We start from the raw sequence: 24774 nt of genomic DNA, 5'->3' as shown, positions 1-24774 counted from the left end.
GGAATATCTCATACAAATATATGGGAGCTGACTTTAGGTACTGGACTTCCACAACACCCTCTCTTCTGCTCCCATGGGAATGCAAATCTCTCTTTCAGTGAGATCTAAATATTTCTGGTTTTACAAACAACTGTGCACTCAGGCTATTAAAAACAGCTATGAAATAACCATTTACACGTGATAACAGGTACCTAACTGCGTATTTCATTTCTAAGCACCCAGGAAATTTGCACAGATGTTTTAAAAGCTCGCTGAGCACAATGTGTTTGGGAAAACCGGGATCAATTGAACACAAGAAATTCCCCAGAGCACCTTCAAATTGCCCGCTAAGTGTCTGAATGACAGCAAAAATCTGAATGAACTTCTAAATAAGTGTTTAATATTCAAATTTGTGATCTGTGTGTAAAAGAACAAAGGAGTCTAGTTAAGAATTACTTCTACAAATCAGCAATTAAAGCTGCCATCTATTTGTGACCTGTTCAGGCAGAAGTGTGGTGTTTCTACTGGCTTGGGTAAGAGATGTCCCCAGCAGAAAAAACTGCTGCTGTAACTAGAAAAGGACTTAGAAATCAGGTAAGAAGTGTCTGAAAACAAAACATCATAGAGCTGTAGTTTTACCCCCAGCTACATGCTAGCACAGCACACATGGCTACATTTCAGAGATAAATGAAATCATCTTTACTAAGAAGGTCACAGTTTCATGCCAGTGACTCCATCGGGAATAAAATCACAAGAGCCCTCTACCTTTAGAAAGTCTGTACAAATCTACCCCCTCCCACTACTGCTAATTCTGACATAGCAGTGATTATGCTGATTTAATTATGTAAACATTTCTACATTTACCAATAGTGTTCCCAACTTTTTTTGCTTCACATCCCCCTGAACATTTCTTTTGGGTGAAAGGAGTGTTCATATATGATGAGTTCAAGCTTCCTGATAGTTTAAGCTTCTTTAGAGGAGGAAAAATACTAGATAATATTTAATTTTGGATGAAGTTTCCCATAAATACCTTGAGAGGAACTGTGTATCAGTGCAAATTGCATGATTAACAGCTCATCAGGTACCTAATTCCTGTAAATTAAGTTCCACTGTCAAGGAGACCAACTTTCTACTTGGCTAAAAATGAGATCCTGACACTAAACGAGCAGGAGTTCCGGGCACTTCCCCTCACCTTGTTTAAATTCCCCGATTTATTTCTGGGAAGAAGCTGCAATAAAGCCCAGCACCAGGGGCTCCCTTACCACGTTGGGGCGCTTGACGATGTTCTCCAGTTTGGTGTGGCTGAACTCCAGGCTGATGACGTTGTAGAGCTTCTCCCGTTGGGCCTCTGGGGTCTCGTAGTACCTGACAAACTGAGACATGCTCATCTCCACTCCCCTCTGCGTGTTCACATCCATCACATCCACGATCCGGCGGCTTCCTGCAACACAGCAGCACCTCAGAACAGCTGCCTTGCCTTCATTTATGTATCATACATGTGTGTATGTTATTTTATATATCTATATATATATCAGTTCTCAGTGACTGCAGGGAAACTGCAGGAAAAGAGGATGAGACCAGTACCAGCCCTTCCATGGCTCCTAAGAAGCTCAAACAGTGAGCAAGGAACTAACTTGGAGCTCGACTTTTTGCCCAATGTGACAGTGAACAGGTCACCTGGTTCTTCACAGAGATGGAGAGAGCAGTTTCCTCCTTTATGCGAATTGATGTGAGCAGAAGTACATTAAAAACTATGAAGAAGTAATACAATATGGTAGCAGGGGGCAGGCAAGACAAATTGCTCTCCAAATCATACTGCAATTTTCTAAACATCCATATGTCTCTCAAGATGCTTTTACTCATGTACAAAAACTATCCACAAAGAGCAAAAACTGCCTTGCATCACTGGATACTGTAAACTGCTGAACATTCCCAGTTCCAGTGGATGAAAGCACTAAATGCCACAGAGGAGTGAGCCCCCACTTTGGCTCTCTCAACAAAAACCACAAGCCTTACTTTCAGCTCCTCGAGTGGCAGACATACAAGTCTCATTAGCACCAGAATGTTGAGCAGCAGTTTTAGTCGAGCCTTCAGCTTTACACAGATTAATCCACAATCTTCTCTTCGGCCAACTGGAAGGTTTCACCTCTCCCAGCAATTTCATCATCCTAATTAGCAGTTCATTTGTGTGTGAGTGAACAGGAGCCCATGAGAGACATGCCTCATTTCCAGGAGAGGATTCCAGCAAACAAACTCGCAATGCTTCCAAAAAATCTCTCCAAAACAATTTTCATCGCCAAAGAAATAACTCAAAATAAATTGCATTAATACAAAATGTAGGGCTGCGATGCACCATCAGAGGGAATTATTAATAATTACAGCACCTGGTCTATCATGTGCTTGGGAGCAGTATTTCAGCAAGAGTAATAGCTTGGATTGCTGCTCTCCATTACAAACATCCTTAGCCCCTGATAGCAATGACAGTGACAGATGTGATAATGACTCTGCAAAGGAACTCAAGATCGTAAAGCTTTGAAATCAAAAAGAAAAATTTATATAGTGTTAATCTGGAATAGTTCCACCAGCCTGTCAGTCAAAGTCCTCATTCCAAGGCCAAGGAACAGGAGCCCATCCTCAGACTGGACTTGGGACTGTCTGAAGTGTTGCCACCTTGAGGCAGGATGGGGAGAGTTTAGTTATGTGTGAAAAAGCACAAGAGTCCTTAAATTTGGCATTTGCATACATTAAATCTAGTTATGGGTTGGAGGGTTTTGTTGTTGGTTTTGGTTGTTTTTTTTTAACTAGGGGAATGGTCTTTTTTCAGTTCCACAGGTTAGCAGCTTGGGGTGGAGTCCTGTTAAACAGGCCCCTAATGAAAGCCAGCAAGGAACTGATCTCTGCTTCCAGGGCCTGGGATCAAAGCAGTGGCTCCAGCCCAGAGGGGCAGAGGACACAGATCCTGAAAGATTGCATTTGAAGGGCTGCGTGGCTGAGCCCGGGATCTGCCATATTTTAGTCTAGGTCTGATCTCAGCTTTGCTGGAAGCAACCTCGTAGAGCCTCTCAATTTTCCTTTCCAAAAGAAAAATCAGCAGTTACCTGATGAATTAAGAGTATGAGGAGCAGTTCAATAGCAGGTTTGTTAAATGAACACGATTATCAATTACAGGCAGAAGAGCTTAAGATTTGAATTGATAATCTCTTGACTTCCAAATTAAAGAGTAATTCGAGGGGATGTTTTTCTCTTAAGCCACAGTACTGTCAAACAAGCCTATATATAATGATTCTTGGAGTACTGCTCACAGAATTTGAGATGTATAATTACAGGTTCACATGCTGGTGTTCACTGCCCACTGCACAGCAGCTCTGGCTCACTGCCAGCTTTATCTCTTCTGTCCCGAAAAAATTCACCTCTTTCTTCTGTCTCCTGTTCCTAGTACAAGGTGAAAAAATATCACCTAGGAGGGTAAAGAGCAAGGCAAAGAAGCACACAGAGGCCTAAAAAGTGATGGCAGGCTGAGAGATCTCAGGTCAGGCTGGATTTCTGAGCAGCTCCACACATTTTACCACGATCCATTTCTGTTAACCAATTCCTAGGCATCCCCTGATCACACTCACTGTGTTCTCAAAGAAGGGACCCCCTCAATCAAGCCTGGGGCAGCCCAGCAGGTCCCAGCAGGACCTCAGTGACCCTGGCAGCCTCTCACCGTCTTTCCCCCTGTCCCTCACTTCAGCTCATCACCCCTGGATATGGATTAACAAACCCCTGGAGCCTGGCAGGGTCTCTCCCTGCTGACAGGGGAAGCTGTGCACCACTTCACCCTTGACTTCCCTGGATGCTTTTCCAGTGGAGCTCTGGACTGGGGAATGTGGGATGAGGAGGCACTGCTTCCTCTCTGGCAGCAGATGTGACTCAGAGGCAGAGTGGTGCTGCTGGGGGATTTTACAGCCTAAAGAAACATCTTCCTCTCCTGCTGCTTGCTCATGGAGCACAAGTGAATCCCCAAAGGATGACAAAGACAGTAACTAAGAAACAAGCTAGTGCCATCTCTGACAAGAGGAACAGACAACAGCAAGAAGGAGACAGAAGAATCAATTGCAGGGATGTAAGTTTAAAAAAAAAATCCATCAGTATGAGTTACAGGAGAACTATGCTTTGCTTAAAACCTTAAAAACATATCAAGTTACTCCAGCTCATGTATTGGTAAATTCCCCATTAGAATTAAGGTGACAATAGCATATATAATATCAGTTCTCTTTATTTAGAGGCCTAAGGACCAAGACACTGTAAAGATTCTCATAGATTGAATTGTACAGCATTTCTATATGTTGTAATATAATATTTTTTTTCACATAGAAATGAACATTTGGAGGAAAAACAACTTGTGCAGGGTCCCTGCCTCCCACTGCCCACCCTGGACAAGTTGGTTTGGCACAGGGTGCATCTTCTGGATTTCTTGGTAAAACAAGAGCAGCAGGGAAGCAAACCTTGTCCCCTTGTCAGAGAGAGAACTGCCCTCCAGGAATGAAGGCTGCACAGGCATCTTCCCTGCACCAGCAAATGATTTCCCAAATCACAGCTCACCAAGCCCACCCCAGACACTTCTGGGATGATGGAATGATGGGCTCCAGCTCTGAAGTCATTCAGCAAAGCTCTTGTTGATCTCCCCTGCAGAGTTTGCACCCACACTTCCCTTCACGTATAAAATATTTTAACGATTTTTCAGAGAGGGAGCAGGGAATGGGAAATGCTGGGACTAAAATCATATCCTCTGTTGTCCAGCAACTGCCATTTTTTATTTTTAACAAGTGAAGCACTGCCTTCCCCTGCCTGAGCTTCAGGTTATCCAAGCTGCCAGACTCCAGCCTTCAGCATGGCCCATCCTTTTCCATGATGTGGATTTAGCACGGATATTTGGAGCAGTGGAAGCAATGCAAACATGCACCACACAGCACAGTATGAGAAATGCACAGGAGGTGTGAATCAGAGCTGCAAACGACACCAGAGTTTTCTAGGCTGTGGTCTCTTCTCCAGCACAGCACCAGCAGGAAAAGGTGCAACTCCCCCACAGCAGAGGAAAGAGGAAATGTCCTTTCTGTAAGAATGATTATCAAGCCTGTCCATTAAGAGGATAAAGCTACCTTGGGGAATTATTTTAACCCTCTGTGGCTGAATTGAGATCTGTGCTGAAGGTACAATACAGTGTTGACAACCAGAAACCAACCTCCAACGCCGAGGGACCGGCCCGCTGCTCCTGCCTAATCTTTATGCTTCTTATGAGGAAAAAATCCTTGGTTTGTAAAGCAGCATTTTTGGCAGAGCCTCAGGAAATCTGCCAGCCTCGCTAGCGGGTTAATTGTACCTAAAGACTGAGGCTTTGACTTGCATCCCAGTTAATCCCCCCGGAGCTCCCGGAGCTGGGAGCACGTATTCTTCTGCTGCCCACGGGAGACCATTATGATATCCCCTGCTAACGGGGAGGGATGTGAACCCGAGCAGAAACTCCTTACTCAAGTGGAGCTGTTCCCGACATTCCCTGCATTTCAGAGCCAGGGTAGGAGCAAATTAAGAGGCGCGTCCCGATCCCATCGCTCTCAGTGCCACCAGAGGGCACAGAAGAACAAAGGGAAGCGAGCCCGGCCATCGCTCACAGCTCTCCCCACAGCTCCTCGCCCAGCGCCTTCCCCAGCACCGCCGGCCCCCGGGAACAGCAGGACATCCCTGTGCCCTGTGCTGCAATGGGGGCATCCCTGTGCCCTGTGCTGCAATGGGGGCACCCGCTGTGCTGCAATGGGGGCACCCCCTGTGCCCTGTGCTGCAATGGGGGCACTCCCTGTGCCCTGTGCTGCAATGGGGACACCCCCTGTGCCCTGTGCTGCAATAGGAGCATCCCTGTGCCCTGTGCTGCAATGGGGGCATCCCTGTGCCCTGTGCTGCAATGGGGGCATCCCCTGTGCTGCAATGGGGGCATCCCCTGTGCCCTGTGCTGCAATAGGAGCATCCCTGTGCCCTGTGCTGCATGGGGGCACCCCCTGTGCCCTGTGCTGCAATAGGAGCATCCCTGTGCCCTGTGCTGCAATGGGGGCACCCCCTGTGCCCTGTGCTGCAATGGGGACACCCCCTGTGCTGCAATGGGGGCACCCCCTGTGCCCTGTGCTGCAATGGGGACACCCCCTGTGCCCTGTGCTGCAATGGGGGCACCCCCTGTGCCCTGTGCTGCAATGGGGGCATCCCCTGTGCTGCAATGGGGACACCCCTTGTGCTGCAATGGGGACACCCCCTGTGCCCTGTGCTGCAATGGGGGCACCCCCTGTGCCCTGTGCTGCAATGGGGGCATCCCCTGTGCCCTGTGCTGCAATGGGGGCACCCCCTGTACCCTATGCTGCAATGGGGGCACCCACTGTGCTGCAATGGGGGCATCCCTGTGCCCTGTGCTGCAATGGGGGCACCCCCTGTGCCCTGTGCTGCAATGGGGGCACCCCCTGTGCCCTGTGCTGCAATGGGGGCATCCCTGTGCCCTGTGCTGCAATGGGGGCGTCCCCTGTGCCCAGCTCTGCCTTCCCTGTCCCCTCGGCCGCGTCTGTCTGTCTGTCTGTCTGTCCCCAGGGCCAGTCTGGCCGTGCAGCAGGAGCCCTCCCAGCGGGGTCACAGCATCCCCTCCTCACCGAGGGGTAAAACTGCCGTGGAGTAAAACACAAACCTTCCCCTCTGGCCCCTTCAGCTTCATCGTTTGGTATCAAATGCCGAATTGCAGGAGGAGCTGTGTGCACACAGCAAAATGTGTGCAGGGACAGCCTGGGCAACCCCTGCAGCCTTAATGCTGCAGGACTGGGCTGGAGAAAGGGGCTCAGGCAGATCATGTGTTTTAGTGGCATTGTATGGAATTCATTAGTATCCTTACACATACCCAAACCATCATTTTTAGTGATTCTTAGAAGCTTCAGACAGTGAAAAGCTCATGGAAAAAAATCCTTATACAAAGAAGCATTTTACTTTTTCATATAATTATAATATGTATAATATATTGATATATATGATATATATGATATATATCATATATCATATATCATATATCATATATTGTATTTTTAATATATATATAATTCCTTATACAAAGAAGTATTTCACTTTTTTATATAATTTTTTATATCCCAATGCATTAACCTGAAGTATAAGCATACTCCAGGTGGCTGAAAACACAGACCACAAAAATAACAATTATAGAAAGAAAAATAATACAAGGTCCAAGAAAAAATGGGATGGGGTATAACTTTGGGGAAAATCTTATGGTTTATTTATCTTACCAAATTCCTTTTAAGATTAAAAATAATTTAAATTATTTAATTTTTTTAAATTAATCATTTCCTAAAATGTCTCAAGATAAAGTATATCTAACAGTACAAATATAGAAAAATGTTATAAAAATTATAACCTTTCAGCCCTCTGAAGCCTCATCATCAGCCCATAACAAGGAAAACTTGATTTCCCTCATACTTTGCAATTAGGAAATTAAAGAAGACTTTCCACTACACTCACATTACCCATCAACATGTGCACCATAGCAGCAATCCTGCAGCTCCCCTCTGGTCTAGAAGGGTATCTGAAGGTGTCAAAGGGTTGCAACACTCCCACACATCTTGTACCCACACTTATGAGAACGTCTGAAGAAATATATGGCTATGGTCACATCAAACCTCCACAACATGCTGGTATTTATATATATTTTTAGATAAAGGCACGACGCTTGAAGGTACTCTTGAACTAAGGTATATTATTACACTAAGGCATAACAACTACCATAAAATATTTAGGATTTTGGGTGGGATCACTCCAAAATAAGACAGCTCATTTCTAGCCTGGATGAGCTAAAGCAGAGGATGCTTATTGCAGAAACACAGTGTGACTAAAACAGCTGTTCTGCTTGGTTTTTCCACATGGACAATTCATCTTCAAATCCACCTGTAGACAGAGGCTTTGAGATGCCCGACCACACCAACACATCACTTCAATTTCACTTTCATGTCCTGACATCATGGAAATACATTCTCTCAGAGGTTGTATTTTTGTTGTAACGTTCATTCAAAGCAGATTTATTGCTGTTTATATCTGGACATGAACATGACTGTTTTTAGCAAAACTGTCCCAGTTTAACTAAGATTTTTTTTTAAAGAGTTTGCCTGTGTTAGGCAAAGGACAAACTTAAAGAGAGCTCAAACAGGAAGTTCAGCTCTAAAAATAGAACTGGTTCTTCTTCCAAAATGGCAAGTCAGCGGACGTGCTAAACATAGGCAAGTGTGTGTTATAATATTTCATTTTTACTTCTAGGAGAAAAAAAAAAAGGTTGAATGAGAGAGCATCAAATGCCTTCTTTTTATTTATTTTATTACACAGAAACCCTAATCATGGCTCAAAGTTCACTCACCTGGCACTTCTGATGCACAGAGCCCCAGTGGAAACTTATGACAGAGGTGGAGGCTATGTCCATTACAGCTTAGCCCAGCCCTGGGTAGTGCTGAGAGCTAAACAAGCACCAAAATAATGTAAAAATAATAAATGTATATATATTCCTCCACATTTCTGCAAGGTAGAAAGACAGTGTGAGTTTTCTGCTGGTTCAACTTCCTGAACCACCTCACTATGAGAAGGAGGAAAGCCTGTGCCAGCACACAGGAGGGGATGGGAGAGCAATGCCAGAAGTGAGGAGAGAAGGAAGAGAATGAGCAGGATGCCAATTTAGAGTTGCTTAATTGGTATGGCAAAAAAAGCAAATTGTTGGCTGCAATAGGAAGCACAAGGAGCAGAGACACTTCCCCTGGTCACATAACAGGCAGCAGCAGCAAAGCCAGAGCCAGTTTAGATGACAGAGAGCTGGTCTGGCACCAGAGCTGGTATTGGTATTAGAGGGAGAAGTTTCTATTTCCAGTCTATCAGGAGCACTGGGTAAGTTTTAACCTCTGTCTGCCCTAGGTCCTGGTTTCATGATACAAACTGTTCACCAATACTCAAGAAACTGATGAGGCTTAAATAATTTTTTTTAAGCGGGGTCAGCTCCCTGCCTCTTCCCAGCACAGTTCCCCAAAGATCAGGGGAAGGATGTGCAGCCAGCACCAGCACTGGGGGAAATCCCACGGTGACACCAAGCACAGCCCAGCTCCCTCCTGCTATTACTGACTGCAGCTTTTCTTCTTAAACAATGAGCTGTCTAAGAGGCACAAAACCAGTGAGTGTTAAATGAAGCAACATCCTCTGAAAGTCTGCAATACAGCACTTTAATAGACAGAGATTTCCACTTTATTTATGCACTTCTCCACCTTAACACTGGTGGATGCCAGAGTCCCAAAGGGTTCCTTCAGAGCTGTTACAAACCACTTCAATTTTCAATAAATTAGAGCCCTCAGACTGTAGGAAAATCACTAATGGAACCTTCACTTGAAAAAAATCCATGCAGAAACGTTGCTCTCTAGTTACTAATTTTAATTCTGCCCAGGAGAGAACACAGTGCAGCTCCACAACTTTGTAATTCTCCCTAGCCCTGGCTAAGGTGGAGGAGATCAGAAATCACATTAGGCTGTCCGATTGACACTCAGGACTGCTGGTGTCCCACAAAGGAGGGAGAGATTCCATGGGAAACAAAAAACCCCACCTGCCAAGTCCTACTGGCCCTGTTCACAGCAAAGTGTGCTGCTCTCTCTATCACTACTGGCTCATGGCTGGAAAGGAATCCTAAGAACACTTGCTGGAGTCTGGAAGGATTTACCTGGACTTCCTCACAAATTTCTATGGAATGAGGGGGTGAAACAAGTTCTGTAGAGTACAGCAGCCTCCTCAAGGAAAGAGGGATACAGAGAAAACAGGAGAGGTCGCTCAAGGGAAAAGAAAGAAAAAAGCACAAAGACAAAAGGATGAGCCAATAAACCTCCAGTGCTGTACTTTGGGAAGAGAAACCTGCTAGATAGAATTGGAACCAATCATTTCAATGAAATAGCACATTATATTTTATTTTTATTTTACTCTTATTGTCCATATGTTTCCTCTTTGCAGTACTTAAATTTAAAAATAAATGCAGCAGCTAGGAGTCTGTCCAGTTCAGACCAAGAGTACTTAGAAACCCCTTTGTTGACAGACCATTGGTTTGACTCCATCTGAGCTTACAGACACTGGGAAATTATCATTTTCAGTGGTAGTATTTATTTGCTGATTTTAGGCCTGACTTAGCACATTTCCCAGTTTAGAGCATGAAACATGTTGACAGGCCCGACAGCAAGACTGTGAGCAATTTGGAACTTGACTTTAAAAACAGAGCATTTTAAAAAAATAATGCAAGTTTTTAAAACAAGCTTTGGTCACAAAACAACATGACAGAGGAAACAATTTATTTTTATGGACTGGATGTCAAACACATGTTTCTGAATAACATCTGAGACAAATCAGTGGGGCCCTGATGAAAGTTGCTTTCTGATTCTCCATTTTTCCCTTTGGAAAGTTTGTAGGCAGGTACATAACCCAGCTCCCTGAAAACACAGGGTTTGAGCTGGTAGCCTCAGATCAATGGGAACAGCAGTGACATGTAATTATTTTACAGTCTCTTGTGAGGAACAGCCAAGTTCAGCCTCCTCCTGCAGGGAGCCATCTTTATCTCCTGCTTCAAGGTGCTCTTGGATCCCCTGCTCCTCTCAGCTGTCTCTGTGGATCTGAGTCCCTTGATGAACTCAGGGTGTGACCTGCAGGGCCCAGAGGCTGAGGTACCCTCAGCTGGAATTCTCACAGCCTGAGGAACACGTCACAAGGTGGTATAAAATTACACAGACATTGTCCTTCCAAACTATGGATGTTTCTTTAACTCAGTTTTCTTAGTATTCCAACAGTCCCACTTACATGAAAAGCAAAAAAAGCAGAACCCAGAGAGCAGGCCAGGCACAGATCACCCAGCGAGGCACAAAAACCCCATGAGAAATAAGAGGAGAAATCTTACAATGATGGGAAATATTTCATCCAAGTACCTCCCCTCCCATGAGATCAGTGATGACTCCTCTCCCCTAGGAGAGCCTGGCCCAGTGTGTTTTGAAAAATGCATTATTTGGGTCCCAGGAGCAGAGCACAGACCTTGCTTCCTCCTTGTGCCTCCACACAAGGCTCCTGGAGACACAGCAGTTACTGACTCCTGACTCAGCTCTCTGCTCTCCCAACTGGCACTCCCATTGACAGGACAAATCCCCACACCAGGGGAGAACCATACATCTTAATCAAGACTTAGATGCAAGTCTGGGGGCAGACTTTTGCACTTCCTTTGAGCAGCCAGTTTAATTTTGGGAAGTGCTCCTTACAACAGAGCCTCTCTAATGAGCCTCCCTCCTAACTCCTCCGGGTCTCCAATTTCACAACTTCCTTGAAACAAATGGAGCGTTGCTCTATAGAAAAAGCAACTCTGAGTCCCTATTCAGCAGAAATGATGGAAAGTTTTCTGAGCTGCAGTGTGTGGCTGCTTTGTCCTTCTTTTGTATCTACATGGCTAATTTTCTTTCACAGGATGGAGAACTGTACGTTGATTAAGACAAAATTTCCCCTACTTGCCTGCAGACCACACTACGAGCCTCTCGACTCGCTTTGTAGTTGGATGTGAATTCAACCATGATACAATTTTCAGAACAGATCAATTTGAGAGGAGCAGCAAACACGCAGGAGGAATGAACCAAAAAATCACTAGGAAGCAGCTACTCAGGGACACTTCTGTGATTTGCTTTCAGCTTTTTTGAGTAGCTGCTAACAAAAAGCTGAAGGCTTGCACAGCCAGCTGGGGGACCATTGTGCAGACACAGCACAAGAAATGTATGCTAATGTAAAAGGAGTGTTTTACACCTCTCTGCCCTCCCTCCTGCCTTTACCCACCTGACCTGCAGTCACCACCAGCACCACAATTTTCTCTTCCATGGAAACACTGCTTATGATTCTTGATTCAGTACTGAATGAAATTTATACATGTCTATGTGTACACATCTGTAAGGGTGTGTACAGTTTTTAATAGGTATATAAAACGTTTTATAGAGCCAGAATAATTATTACCTACAATGTTTATATCTCTTTCTATTCCTTTTTCAATACCACCTGCTTCCAGAAGCATGGGTTAGGGGGGCTCTTGTCTCTCTGTGAACTACCTGGCATGCATATTCCCATTTTAACCGGAATTTCTGGGGACTACAGCAGTGTGTGTATTTAAGAAAACAAAAATGGCTGGATGAAAGATGCAGAGCCTCACATAGCTTATGGCTGTTTGGTACATTTGATGGGCAGAAATTCTTTCTGTCCCAACTGAATTTAAATTATTTACATCAGCCTGCTGACATTAACTGCTCAGGGAACTTGTTCCTCCCCACCACAGTCCCTGCACAAAGAAGCCATGGCTTCCTACATTCACTTCATCATTTACGGGTTACAGGAAAACTAGAAACTGAGACTCCCCAAATTCTGATTTTAGCAGATGATTTCACTTTTCTGCCTGGTTCCCACCTGGGAAAACAAGGCCACACTTTTTACTGTGCACCACCACACTGCAGAACTGCAGTTCCTCCTAGAATGAGGAAAATGTTGCAATACCAAACTTCACAAACCTTACTTAGGGCTCTCCTCTGTGGGGGGAAAAAAAATAAATCTAAACATCAGGGAAATACTGCTTTGCAGGTCTGATTTCACCCACTGATGTTAATGAAAGCTCAGATCCTCACTTCAGTGCCCTGTGATGCACTTAGTGAATAAACCATGAGCAGATGTGTAACAGCACACAGCATCTCCTCCAGAAATTGTCAGCAGGGTGAGGGAAGGCTGACCTGCACTAGCAGTGCCAAGCCCCCCCTACTTATAGGACTTTCCCCTTGAAAATATCAGGGATTTAATGATGTAACTTATTCTATTATCTTGCCCCACTGACACCATGATTATAAACTCATAGCTGAGGCACAGGCCTTCACACATATTTCTTTAAACAGTCAATTTGCAACTGAAATTTTTGGCTCAGTTCCTGTTCTTTGGTGTTTCTAATGAAAAGGCAAATCCCAGCAATAATCAAGTATTTCTTCAGCTACTCCCACCAAAGAAAGCAACAGGATATGTAGAGCCTTGGTTTTCCTTTCACCCTTTGTCTTGAGATCAAAGCCTGCTGCCAGGTCTTTAGGGATTTGACAGAATCACAGGAATCAAATATTGAAATGATCTATTAGGTCACATCTTGAGCATCGTCTCCTTGGGCAGACGAAGATTGGTCTTTGCAACAGTTACTGGAGCTTGCTTATACTTGCTCTTCACTGCCATACCTCAATGCACAAATTGTATCACAATTAAAAGCTTTGCTGCTTTCAACTTTGCTTGGATTCTTTATTCACCAAAGTCTTTCAGTGCAGTTTGTGAACACAGCAAGCAAACATTTCCTACACTTATGAGCATCAGGGCCCAGTCCAGTCTACAGCACCAGATTTTAATAGCAAATTGCATGACTGATGACACATCCTCTGCTGCTCCTACACTTTTTTTTTTTTAATTCTATAAATAAACCCGTAGTGAGTTAGTTAAATAAAATCAATCAGTGAGTTGATGTCAGTTGTTAGACCACCCCATGAATAGTCTAAGTCCTGTACTTGCACTGTTCCCACTGACACAATGCCTGGCTGGGCACGGTGAATTCCATAGGACAATGCTGCTGATCCTACAGAAGTGACCGCTGTGGTCACAACTTTAACCTCTTCAGCCCAGAGATCACAATAACCCAAAGTCTCTTTTCTTTCTTACAATCCTCAGCATGTTTGAAATCTCCCCTTTTGCCACCTGCTGGGATTGCAAGCTCCACTTTGGGGGTTCACAACAAATACCTACCCTGGCACACAAAGCTGCACCAGCCCAGAGAGGGAAGAGCTGATGCACATCACAGAGCCAGCACCACTTCCATTCATTTAGTTTTTTATTTACTTTACTTAGGTGTGAGTGTAAAAGCTGGGATTCCATAGCCTTAGACTGTGTGCCTGTGGCAAGCAAACTGAAAATAGGTCAGCTAAAAATTAGAAATAAATGCAAATACATCCAGACTGGCCACTACTGTTTAGAGAGAGACACTGTGCTTGTGCAGGGCCTGCGCACCTACCCAGGGAGCTCCTGGGCAGACTGGGACAACCCAGGCACTGCCCAGGCACAGGGGGAGGCACTGCAGGTGCCACAGCAAAGCAGATACTCCTCTAAATTCAACCCATGGTGACCCAAGAAAACCTCTAAAAAAGCCCCAATAAAAAGAAGTGATCAGAGAAAGAGCTGAGAGTGCTAGGCTGAGGACACATCCATGAGCACCTCCTCTCTCTCTCCCCCTTACATGGTCCACAGCTTCCACACGTGCTCAGGGCTGCCAGCTTTGGGTTGTGTGACGTCCATGAAGGACAAGATAAAGACAAAATTCAAACAAATGACAAAATGGAAGGCTTTGGTTTTGTGACATCAAAGACTGAAACAAATGACTGCATTGAGTCCTTGAATTCAAGAGTGGCAAAGGCTGGAGAGGGTCCACAGTGACCAGGGCAGCCCTGGCTTTCAGCAGCTTGCTGAGCAAGGCAGTCACCTCTTTAGCTCCTTGCTCAGCCCCAGGCAAGCAATGCCACTTGTTCTGCAGAGCACTTGGCATAAAACTCTCAATCAGGTACTTGTGTGCAGAGGGTGGAGCTGACAATCTGGGAAAATACACTTTTGCTGTTCTGCCCATCTATGACAGGCACCCCTGCAGAAATGACACCAAAGTTTTTGTGTAGATGTGGCAGATGTTTAAGGACATTCTAAGAGGGCCAATGACCCTCAATCAAATTTTAAATCAGCTTATGAAGAGATGACAGTGACATTCTGCCCTTCAGAATTAGCAATCAAATCTACCTAATGCAATGAAATTACAAAGCTTAAAAGTTATTAAATTGCAACAGAGCTTTACATCTTTCAAGAGTTGTCTCAAGTTCCTGAGCAGGCCAGGAATTCCTTTCCACTTCTCCATTTTTATTCTTGGCTCACAGCCATTTCACAGATGAGACATTTCCAACTGCTGAAATTAATCCATCAGCTCAGGTTTTACAGAGCATGCAGGAGATGGTTTGGATGGAGGTGGGAGTCTGGCTCTGGAAAGGAAAGCTACTGTAGGGCAGAGTTTCACACACACATTGCACATGGGTGCACAGTCAGGCACTCGTGTCAGGAACAGGAGGTCATGAACATCACCAAACTGAATTACAGCTGCTTGCTGCATTTTTTAAGCCAGGAAAACAGAAAAATCCATCAAGCAATGTCAATGTTTCTTTGGAAGTCTGACAAAAGACTAAAAAAGAGACACCTAAGCTCAAGTATACAAAAACAGCAATCAACCCATCCTTTTTGTATTCTCCTTATTATTGCCACAGAGCAGAGTTTTCAAAGGGAGATTTTAAAGCTTGGTGTTATTTCCCTGTGACTTTTAGGTTCTCCCCTGTGAAGATGGTACAACAGTCACATTAGAAATGGAAAGTAAGATTTCAGCAGAGTTTGGGACCAAAGGCTCATTAACTTCCCATGGAATTTATGTGCTTTGGAAAAAGCCAGCACCATGTCCTTCAAGGGTTCTGTAACAAATGAGCTTCCCCTGATTCAATAAGAAAAGAGAAGAAATGAGAGGTTTAAAAAGCACCAGCAAACTATGATGATGAGCATTTAAAAAGCCAACAACGTTTTCCAGACTGTGTTCTCTCTCTATTGACTCCCACACACAATCAGATGCAGAGTTATGATCATTCCATTTCACATTCACCAAACTTCCTTCCCTCCCCAGGTTCAGCAAAGGATTGAATAAGTTCTCAAAATACCACACATTGGAAATGCAAACCTGGAGGTTCAGGAAGATCTGAGAGATCTGCCATGACATCTCAACATCTCCAGTGACAGGAGATGTTAATAAAACAAGACTTTTTATGTCCTTTATTTGAACATTAGATAGTGAGTGTAACACATGTAACATAAAACTAGAAAAAAATATCAGCAATGATATGCTATAGGAAGATGCTCACTAGTGTTTCCAGAAATAATGAGTAGATAATTTTAAAATTTGGCATGGAGACAGGAATTCCCCCATGTGCTCTCAGTGTCAATGTGGCTGTTCCACCCAGCACAAATTCCACAGCGAGAAAAACGATTTGCCACAAGAACTCTGATTTTTCAGGTACAACTCACAGTCCATTTCCCAGATATTTTAGATCTTTTGATTCACAGTTTCCACCTGTGATGCCAAAAGTCATCAGCTGTATTATAAAAAGGGCAGGTGACAATGTTCTGGACCACATTATGGGCTCAGCACAATGACTCCAGAGGGAGTTTGCCCAAACATGATGTGAAAGGATGCATGATGTGATATCTGGCCAAGAGCAGGTACAAGGATTGCTGATCCAGCTGTGAACAGGCACACTCTTACATTAAACTTAATGTCAAAGTTAATTACAAATGTTATTTCTGCTCTATTGTTTCATAAATGCAATTTTATTTATAAATATCCTCTCGCTTTGCTGGCCATGTACACAGGAATCTCCACCCCCTAACACTTCAAAGGACATCAGTCTTGAGGAAATGCAACTCCCACACTTTGACTGTTCTACAGGAAAAACACTGTTGTTATGCAACACTACACTGCTCCAAAACACCTCAACGTCAGACCCTCAGCTCCAGCCTCAGAGACAGAAACTGCAGTTTATCAGCCATGGAACAAGTTCAGAAAACTGCAACAGGGTCCAGATAATTACAGGGTTTATACAAGGCTCCTCCACAGCAAAAAGGCTTTTTTCTGTACCTGCAAATGTGCACATGCAGCTATTTAGGAAATCCATAAAATTTAGGAGTTTATTTTCTAATTTAACGCAGATTGACCATCAAATAACATTTCCCACTCTACTTCCCAAACATTTTCTGCCAGATATTTGGGGCTTTTTTCCTGAGCTTATAAATGGTCATAAATTAAGCAACATTGCTGAGTTGTTTGTGAAGGAAGGTTATCAGAGATAACCCCTCTCTCACTGATAACCCCAAGTGAGCAGAAATGAGGCACAAGTTCCTCTCCTTTGTTTTTCTTTTCCAGACTTGATATTCCTAGTGACAATAAAACTCAAAGAGTAATTTTTAAAAACACTTGTCTTTCAGAATGCAGCATTTGACCTAATTTTAAAGATAAACTGCTGCCACAAGACAGGTAAATAAACTGAGTTAATTCTAACTAGCAGGAATGCAGTTAAAATCTCCAAGAACTGCAGCAAACACATCCAACATCCAGCTTGCTCCACAGTGACAACTTCATGGAGTGCAGGATCACTATTGAGTAACAATTTCAGATAACAATAAATAACATACCCATCTTCAGTAAAAACAGATTTCAAAGAAAATACAGTATAATCTCCTAGTCAAGCTATAGCTTTTCTTAGAGTTAAAACACATTAATTTTGCAAAGATTGCTAGGAAACATTTGATGACAGTCACCAGTCCTCTGGTTTGTGTCTCATCAAAAGCCAGGCAGTTTGCAAGGCTTTGTGCTCAGCCTCTCTTTACAACCTTCCCTCAAAGCACCAACCTGGCCTGACACTGATAAATCCTGAGGGGAGAACACAGGCAAAAGGTGACACAGCTCCAGTCACACCTTTTACAAACAGATGCTCTACAACAGATTTAAAAAAAAAAAAAAATAGGAACTCGATCAATAGAGCTGCTGCTTTCCAGGATCACAAAAGTGTTTGTAGGACACCTGTTAAGAGCAAAAGCATTCCCTCCCTTCCAAATGCCAATTATCCAGCATGAAATCGGAGTCCGGTCAGCACAACTACTAATTAGGGTTCTCCCGGCCTTTTTAATTTACAAATTGCTTCTCCATGCCTTCTCCCAGATTCTGAGAGTTATCACAAATGTCTACAAACACAACTGGACAAGTATTTAAAAGCAATTCTGTTCTGTATAGAGTTAATCCAGTGCATTCAAAATAACTCACCCACTAATAGCTTCACATCTCTGACGGTGAAATCCGGGTCAGGCATTCTGTAATTAGCAAAGAAAGCAAAGTTAAATACTGTCAAGATAAGCATGGGTACACTCTCGTTACCATAATAAAGGAGAAATAAATGTATGGTGCTCTTTGTCCATAGTGCAGGAGGTGGAATCGAGCAAGGCCCCTCTGAAGTGTGGACAGTGCAAGTTTTAATGACACACATGACATCTTGGCATTGGCAAGTGTACAACAGTTTTTCTACTCACAATGAAAGAGAAGAGGTGTCTTTTCGAGCACTTTTTATCAGCACCAGAGTGGGAGAGAAGGGAAGGGGATTGGGAGTGATTTCAGTAAAATCCTCAATGTTTATAGCTTGTTAAGCAACTCGTGGTGCCTCATGTCTGTTCCCCAAGGTGAGCATTGTCACACTTGCCAAACTGAGGCACAGAGCAGTGAAACAACCTGCTCAAAGCCACATCATCACAGGTAGGAATCATGGCTTGGAAATAATATATATTTTAAAAAATTTTTAAAAATAAAGCCCCTTTGTTTTAATGACTGTTCCAAACCTCCTCGTCTGGCAGAAGACATCCCGGCTGTATTTGGTGGGTTGGGAAATTGTTCAATTCAATTTGGGCTAATTCAGAGCTAAATTAAATGGTAGCATAATTGGTTCAGGGATGTTGATGCATTTACAGGATCACTTCTAACACAGGCAATGTTTTAGGGCATAATGTAATTAGAGAGTAGCCTGGTCCAGAAGTGAGTTCTACATGTCAGGGAGAGAGTAAAATTCTGCAGCATAGAAACTGGATGAAAAAAGAAAATAAAAACAGTGCTGAGGTTTTAAGGGTGATTGACTTCATTTTACTGACAATATTTCACACTTCACATTGCACAAAAGCTGACTGAGGAATTGTAATGAAAAACAGCCCAGTGGGACGTGCCAGCTCAGTGCTCTGCCCCTCTTGTACTGCCCCACGTTGAAGAGAAACAATTTTCTTCTGGACTTTTGACATTATTTAGTTGAAAATAGAGCAATCCAGCCCATGGGCAAACATGCAGAACAATAATTTTTACTATTAGGAAAGCACTGAAAGGTAAAGTTAAAAACTGCATTTACTGGCATGCACATATCTTGAGAACTATTTGCCAAATTCTCTTTGTCCACTTTCTTTTACCCTTATCACCTTCCTCTGGTGGGATGCAGAGGCTGGACAGTATCTTTTGTTAGTTCTCTGCCAACCCTCACATCTTTGCATTTGGCTGTGAGGGCCTCACAGCTTTGGAATTCACTCCCTCTCTGGAATGAAACAGCCTGAATCTACTGACCTTCAGGGTTCATTCAGAGCTCATCTTTTCTTTCCAAGCACTAGAAAGTCAGAAATAGGGGAAAAGAAACAGGAACCATTTGTGGGCAACAAGAACATGCCAGGCTTGTCTGCAAATGACACAGCTTGCTTGTATTTGGTGTCAGAAATGTCCAATAATTAGATAGGCAATCTTTTTCATATTTATATAAATCAAAATAAAAATCAACTGCCACACTCCGTCTTACACAATTAGGGCTGGTTTGCTACAAAACTATGATAGTAAAAATCCCCAAACCAACTGTTTTCTTGAATGTCACCAATCATTTGGTTTTCTGTTTATAAATCCAGAACAGCAGCAATGCAAGAACTGTGCAGAAATACTTTTCCCTTGATGTTATGCAATTTTCAGACAAATGTATCTTGTGTAAAACCACCGTGAATGCTTCCAAAGATTTCAAATATCATAAACGGTGGTGAAGAATAGTACAGCAGGGTGACTTAACTCCAAAATATCACTGACTACATGGGAGACGTTCAGCAGTCTGTAATAAACAAATTGTGTTGCTGGTTTCCTCAGCAGAAGAGAAATGCAAACACCTCAGTCTGCACTGGGTGCATTTTTGCAAATGTTTAAAGATTTGCTAGAGAACCTATTCAAATCCTAATGAGGATGAGCTCTGGCCAGCACAGGTATCTGATTAACTACAAAACAATGCAAGCTGACTGCTGTTCAGATAAGAGATAACACCTCTCCAAAGAGCATTCTCTTCCTGAGCTGCAATCTTGGAAACAGCCCTCCAAGAAAAACAGCTTCTCCTCTGCTAAGAGATCACAGCGGGGCTTTCCTGCTTTCAGACCTACCAGTAGCAGTTCATGATGGTCACAAGTACAGAGGGAAGCAATTTGCAGAGTTTCATTGTAAGGATTTTTCCTCATTCCTCTCATTCCTTGCCATTTCAGAGCACCTCCAAGCACAGCAACCAAACTGTTCAGCTCTGTACCTCTGCCAGGCACAGACATGCAGGCTGACTGCTCAGCTTGCATCAGCAGATATTCAAAACGTCCAAAGTCAAAAAATCATCTTATGTCAAAAGTCACCCTACAGATCTGGATCACCCAATCCACCACAGGATGATGCTCACAGCCTCCTGTGACTGAAGCCTAGGAATGTTTGTGCCTGCAGGATGAGCTCTCATTTCCACACTTCTTCACTCTGGAGCACGAGCTGAACTGGTACCATTGGCTCAGCAGCAGGAGCTGAAACATCTTCCCAGTTTTCTTCTTGAACTGGGAGGAATTTCATGGGAACTTCCCCAACCCCAGCAGGAGGATCTGGGTGCTGGGAAGGTGCTGGGAAGGTGCTGCTCTGGCTCCCAAATACTCCCCAGCCTCACTGAACAGCTCATGGCTTCTTCAGGAAGAAATTCTTGAAGCTTTTACCACTTGTCCCTTAGAAGCAGCAGTTTAAAACCAATGCATACAGAGAGAGCCTATTGAGCACTTCTTGTTGAGAGTTCAACATATGAAACTATTTCACTACATCACCAGAAACATCACAGCAGCTCCTGTTTGCTGTTATAGTAAAAGGACACATGGTTGTCAAATACCCCAAACTCTGCTTGTCTCATTCCTTAAATTATACTGGGGTGGCTTGATTACTTTTAATTAACAATTGGGAGTCCTTGGTCCCCTAAACTGGGAAGAGTTCCACAGCTGGAAACTAAAGTGAAACTGAGCAAAGTAATGATGCTTTCAAAAATTATTTTTCTTTCTTCCAGCAATAGTCAGTTACATGATCCTAATTTCCAAAAATATCAAGTAACATTCATCTAAACTATGGATTAAAGACTGATAATGTTAATGCTTTTAAGACTTTTCTTTTAGACACTGTCACTGTCACAAACAAAGTTGCAGGATTCTCTTATTAAAATACCAAATCCTTTATACTGGATGTTAACCAAATGCCACCTCAAAAAGGCTCCAGCAATCTCATATTTAACCAGACATTATTAAATATTTACAAAGCTGTAGCATTCTGAAGAGACATAATTATAATGGAAAATGACAGGCATCATTAGAATTCCACCTGCAATGAATGAAAGAATTGAGAAGTCGAAAATTGAAGGGAGTTTGTTCTGTCATTACAGCATGGATTGGGTGCAAAACCCTTTGTATTTCATTCCTAACTTTCACTGCTGACATACTTTTGACTGTGTAGTACCATGCTGTATGCACTTAACTTTTATAGACTTCATTATCTGCTTGTTTATAAGTGGAAAATAATCATTCCTCCTCTCAAGGCTGCTGACAGTCTTACTAATTGCAATCCATTTTGAGATCATCAAAAGAAATATCAGATACAAGTAGAAAGCATAATGGTTATTTTATAAAAGCATTTATTAATCACCAAAATTTGGTTGTAACTTACTTAATTCCCAGTCCATCCTTATTTCTGAAGATGAGGGGAACTCTGAGAGCTTCTCTTTGCACATACTCAAAAGTAAAATCTGTGGAAATGAATAAGAACAACATCCCAAAGCAATTACAATGGTGTTGGCACCTCACAGTTACATTTTCTCAGACTCTCCCCATTCCCCTTTTCTCACCAAAGAACTCCCTATCACCTAAAGAGAAATAGAAAGAGAATGCATATTTTAGATCCAAACCGGAAACCCAGTGACAGACAATGCTGTCCCAGCTGCTCCCTATTTTTCCTGTTCACTGATGCACATAAAATAGAAGCCAGTCAGTTTGTCAATTAAGGTCTGTGTTGAAACACCCAGGCTGTAATGAAATACCAAATTAACAGTTAAAAGATAATCCTGACCAAATACTGCAAATCAGTCAGGTATTTTTGGGCAAATGTGTAGTTTAAAATGTATGTGTAAGTTTAGATTTTCTAAGTTACACATTTCTACTTAGATAAATATAAATTTTCTTGTGAGCATTATCTGGTTCTACCAGAGAGCTCTAATTCCATGAACACATAATTCTTTTTATGTGGGGGTTACTCTTGGTTTCAACAGAACAACTTTTCTTTTAATTAATCAGCAATGTAACTCCAGGAGCTGATAGGCAGATTTTACACAGCTCCTGGCACTTAGGAAGTCTGTGAAAAATGAATTGTGGGGAGTCACAGTATAATACACAATCAAAGTGAAAATTAAATATAAATTTGTCATGTTAACACTGGCCAGAATTACCTTGCTGCTCCTCTCTGAGGATTACGCAGGACTGGCCTTTCCTGGGGATTTCTCTATGCATGGTCTGACACAATAGCAGTGATTTGGGGATTAGAGAGGAAGTTACAAGGCAGCGATTTGGGTGAGCCATGGCTACAAAACCCCACACTCAGTTTGGAGCCTTCTGCCACAGAGAGCAGAGGAATTCCTGCAGCAGCCATGGACTGTTTCTATGGCTCTGCTACTCCCCCATTTTACAGGAAAAAATGACTTTTATAAAGCCTTTCCTACACTGCCCTGGAATGGAAAGCACTGCTTGACTGTCCAGCACTACAGAATGCCCTGCAAACCCAGAGCCCACTCCCTGCAGGTTATTCAGGCACACACGAGCAGTTTCACTCCAAGATTCTTCCAGCTGCCCACGCTCCCTGGGCCAGCACAAGCACCTCAGCCTGAGCCTCCATTCCTGATGTTTCTCTGCTCTAAAACCCACACTGAAAGCAAGAGGAGAGCCAGAGGCCAAACTCCCGTGCCTGCACATGTACTGCCCTCTATTTTTACTTTTTCTTTGCTGTATTCAGTTGGTAATTATGACAAGTAGGGATGTAATGTTCCTACTTAAGAGTTATCAAATCAGAGCACTGTAATTATCCATTTGCAGAAACATTAAAACTACAGAAACTTTATTGCCACTAGTGTCAAAGTAAGTGTAATGAACACTCCATTTAACTAAGGTTACCCAGTAAATATTTCTGTGCTAAATAAGTCATCCTTGCCCATAGGCATCCCCATTAAAGCTATTGCCTTTTGGTAAGCAATAAATAAACTACAGAGACTTTTCACAGACACTGATCCAAGTCAGAAAGTCAACAAACATCAGGAGTAATATTGGTGGAAGAAGCAGAGGCACCTATGTAGCCTTGCAGACTAGAGAACAAGTAGCTATAACAAACTGCATTCAAGGCAAAATTCACACCACTTCAAGATGAGTTATCAGTGAAAATAAAAACAAGGACATGGGAAAGAAAAAAAGAATATTGCTCAACTAATTCCATGTGTTCATATAACTTGTTTTATTCTTCCATACTACTGTCATTGTTTCGACCAGATTCAATTCAACTCTTAGGTTTCTAGAGAAAAAAAGTAAACCAATAGTAAAAATAAAAACAGAGCAAATAGCAAGGCAGATCCTTTCTTCCTAATGCCCCAACAAAGCATTTAAATCCCTTGTGGGGTTGAACAAAGCCGACACAGACCACAACAAAATAACAAAAGACACTCATTTATTTTCAAGTTCCCTAGAAAGGAGAGAGCTGCCCAGAGATTTTGGAGCTGCCAAGCCAGGGAAGATGTGGATTGTACTATCCTTAGCATGGAGCAGTGGCAACCACTGGAGTGTCTGGAAGCTGAGGATGGAATGCAATCATTTTCTGGAAAATTAATTAACATTTTCCAGCTAAAAAATAGTTGCTTGTGTTTTGTTTGGAGGAAGAGGGGTCAGGGTTGAGCTTATCTCCTAAACAAATACCTTCCTAAGTAAGATAGGTATTTAATTTCTCCACCACATCAACTTTTCTAAAAGGAGCTTAAAATGCTCATGCAAAACTAAGCCTAAGGGAGAAAAGGAAACTTTCTAAACTCGATTAGTGGTTCCACACAGCTAGAGCAATTTCAGGAGGATTACAGCCAAAACTTCTTTCCTGAGAGAGCCATCCTAAACAGGCTCCTCAGTCAGGCCGAGTTTTGGTGACGGCCATCTGGGATTAGGGATCCGTGTCAGCAGCACAGCGGTCAATAAAGGTGACCTGCAGCCCCCCCGGCCCGCTGGGTTCCCGGGCAAAGCTCTCCCGTTTCCCCGTGCGGCAGAGCGGGGCTGTCTGGCTCTGCTTACGGCTCCGGAATTCCAGGCACCTCAGCAAAGCGAGGAACTTTGGGGAGGGGAGCGCTGTAATTTAATATATGATAGACACACAAAGAAGTTATTGACTTTAAAGTCTCCGAGCCTGGCGAACGGGCTCATCAATCGCACCCTTTCGCAAAAGGGGTCCTGGATTCAAGAGGGGGCGGAGAGGGAGCAGGAATCACCTCTGGCTAAGTGGGGGCTGGGGTTTCGGCCTCTCCCGTGCCAGGAGCTGATTCCTGCCCAGCCCGGTGCGGCGCTGGGGTCACGGCGGGGGGAGCACTGCCATGCATCACCGCGCTCATCCCGCACCGCGCCGGGGCAAAAGCTCCCTCCGGGTGCGGGGGGACGGGCCGGGGCAGCCCCCGGGACGGGACGGGCTGCAGGGCCCCACCAGCA

General features: G+C 43.5%; 1 protein-coding gene across 3 annotated transcripts in view; it reads right to left on the bottom strand.

Annotated features, from left to right (window-relative positions):
- The window catches only part of KDM2B (lysine demethylase 2B), a 105595-nt gene that overhangs the window by 79315 nt on the left and 1506 nt on the right, over positions 1-24774 (bottom strand). For all 3 annotated transcript variants that reach the window (XM_066562313.1, XM_066562314.1, XM_066562315.1), the window contains exons 3-5: positions 21722-21800; positions 17984-18030; positions 1242-1420 (exon numbers count right to left, since the gene is read on the bottom strand). In XM_066562313.1, coding sequence (XP_066418410.1) covers positions 1242-1420; positions 17984-18030; positions 21722-21800 — 305 coding nt within the window. The remainder of the gene's footprint in view (positions 1-1241; positions 1421-17983; positions 18031-21721; positions 21801-24774) is intronic.

The sequence above is a fragment of the Molothrus aeneus genome, chromosome 18 (genome assembly GCF_037042795.1).
Source record: "Molothrus aeneus isolate 106 chromosome 18, BPBGC_Maene_1.0, whole genome shotgun sequence".
NCBI lineage: Eukaryota > Metazoa > Chordata > Aves > Passeriformes > Icteridae > Molothrus > Molothrus aeneus.
This window is presented reverse-complemented; position numbering and strand designations above follow the sequence as displayed.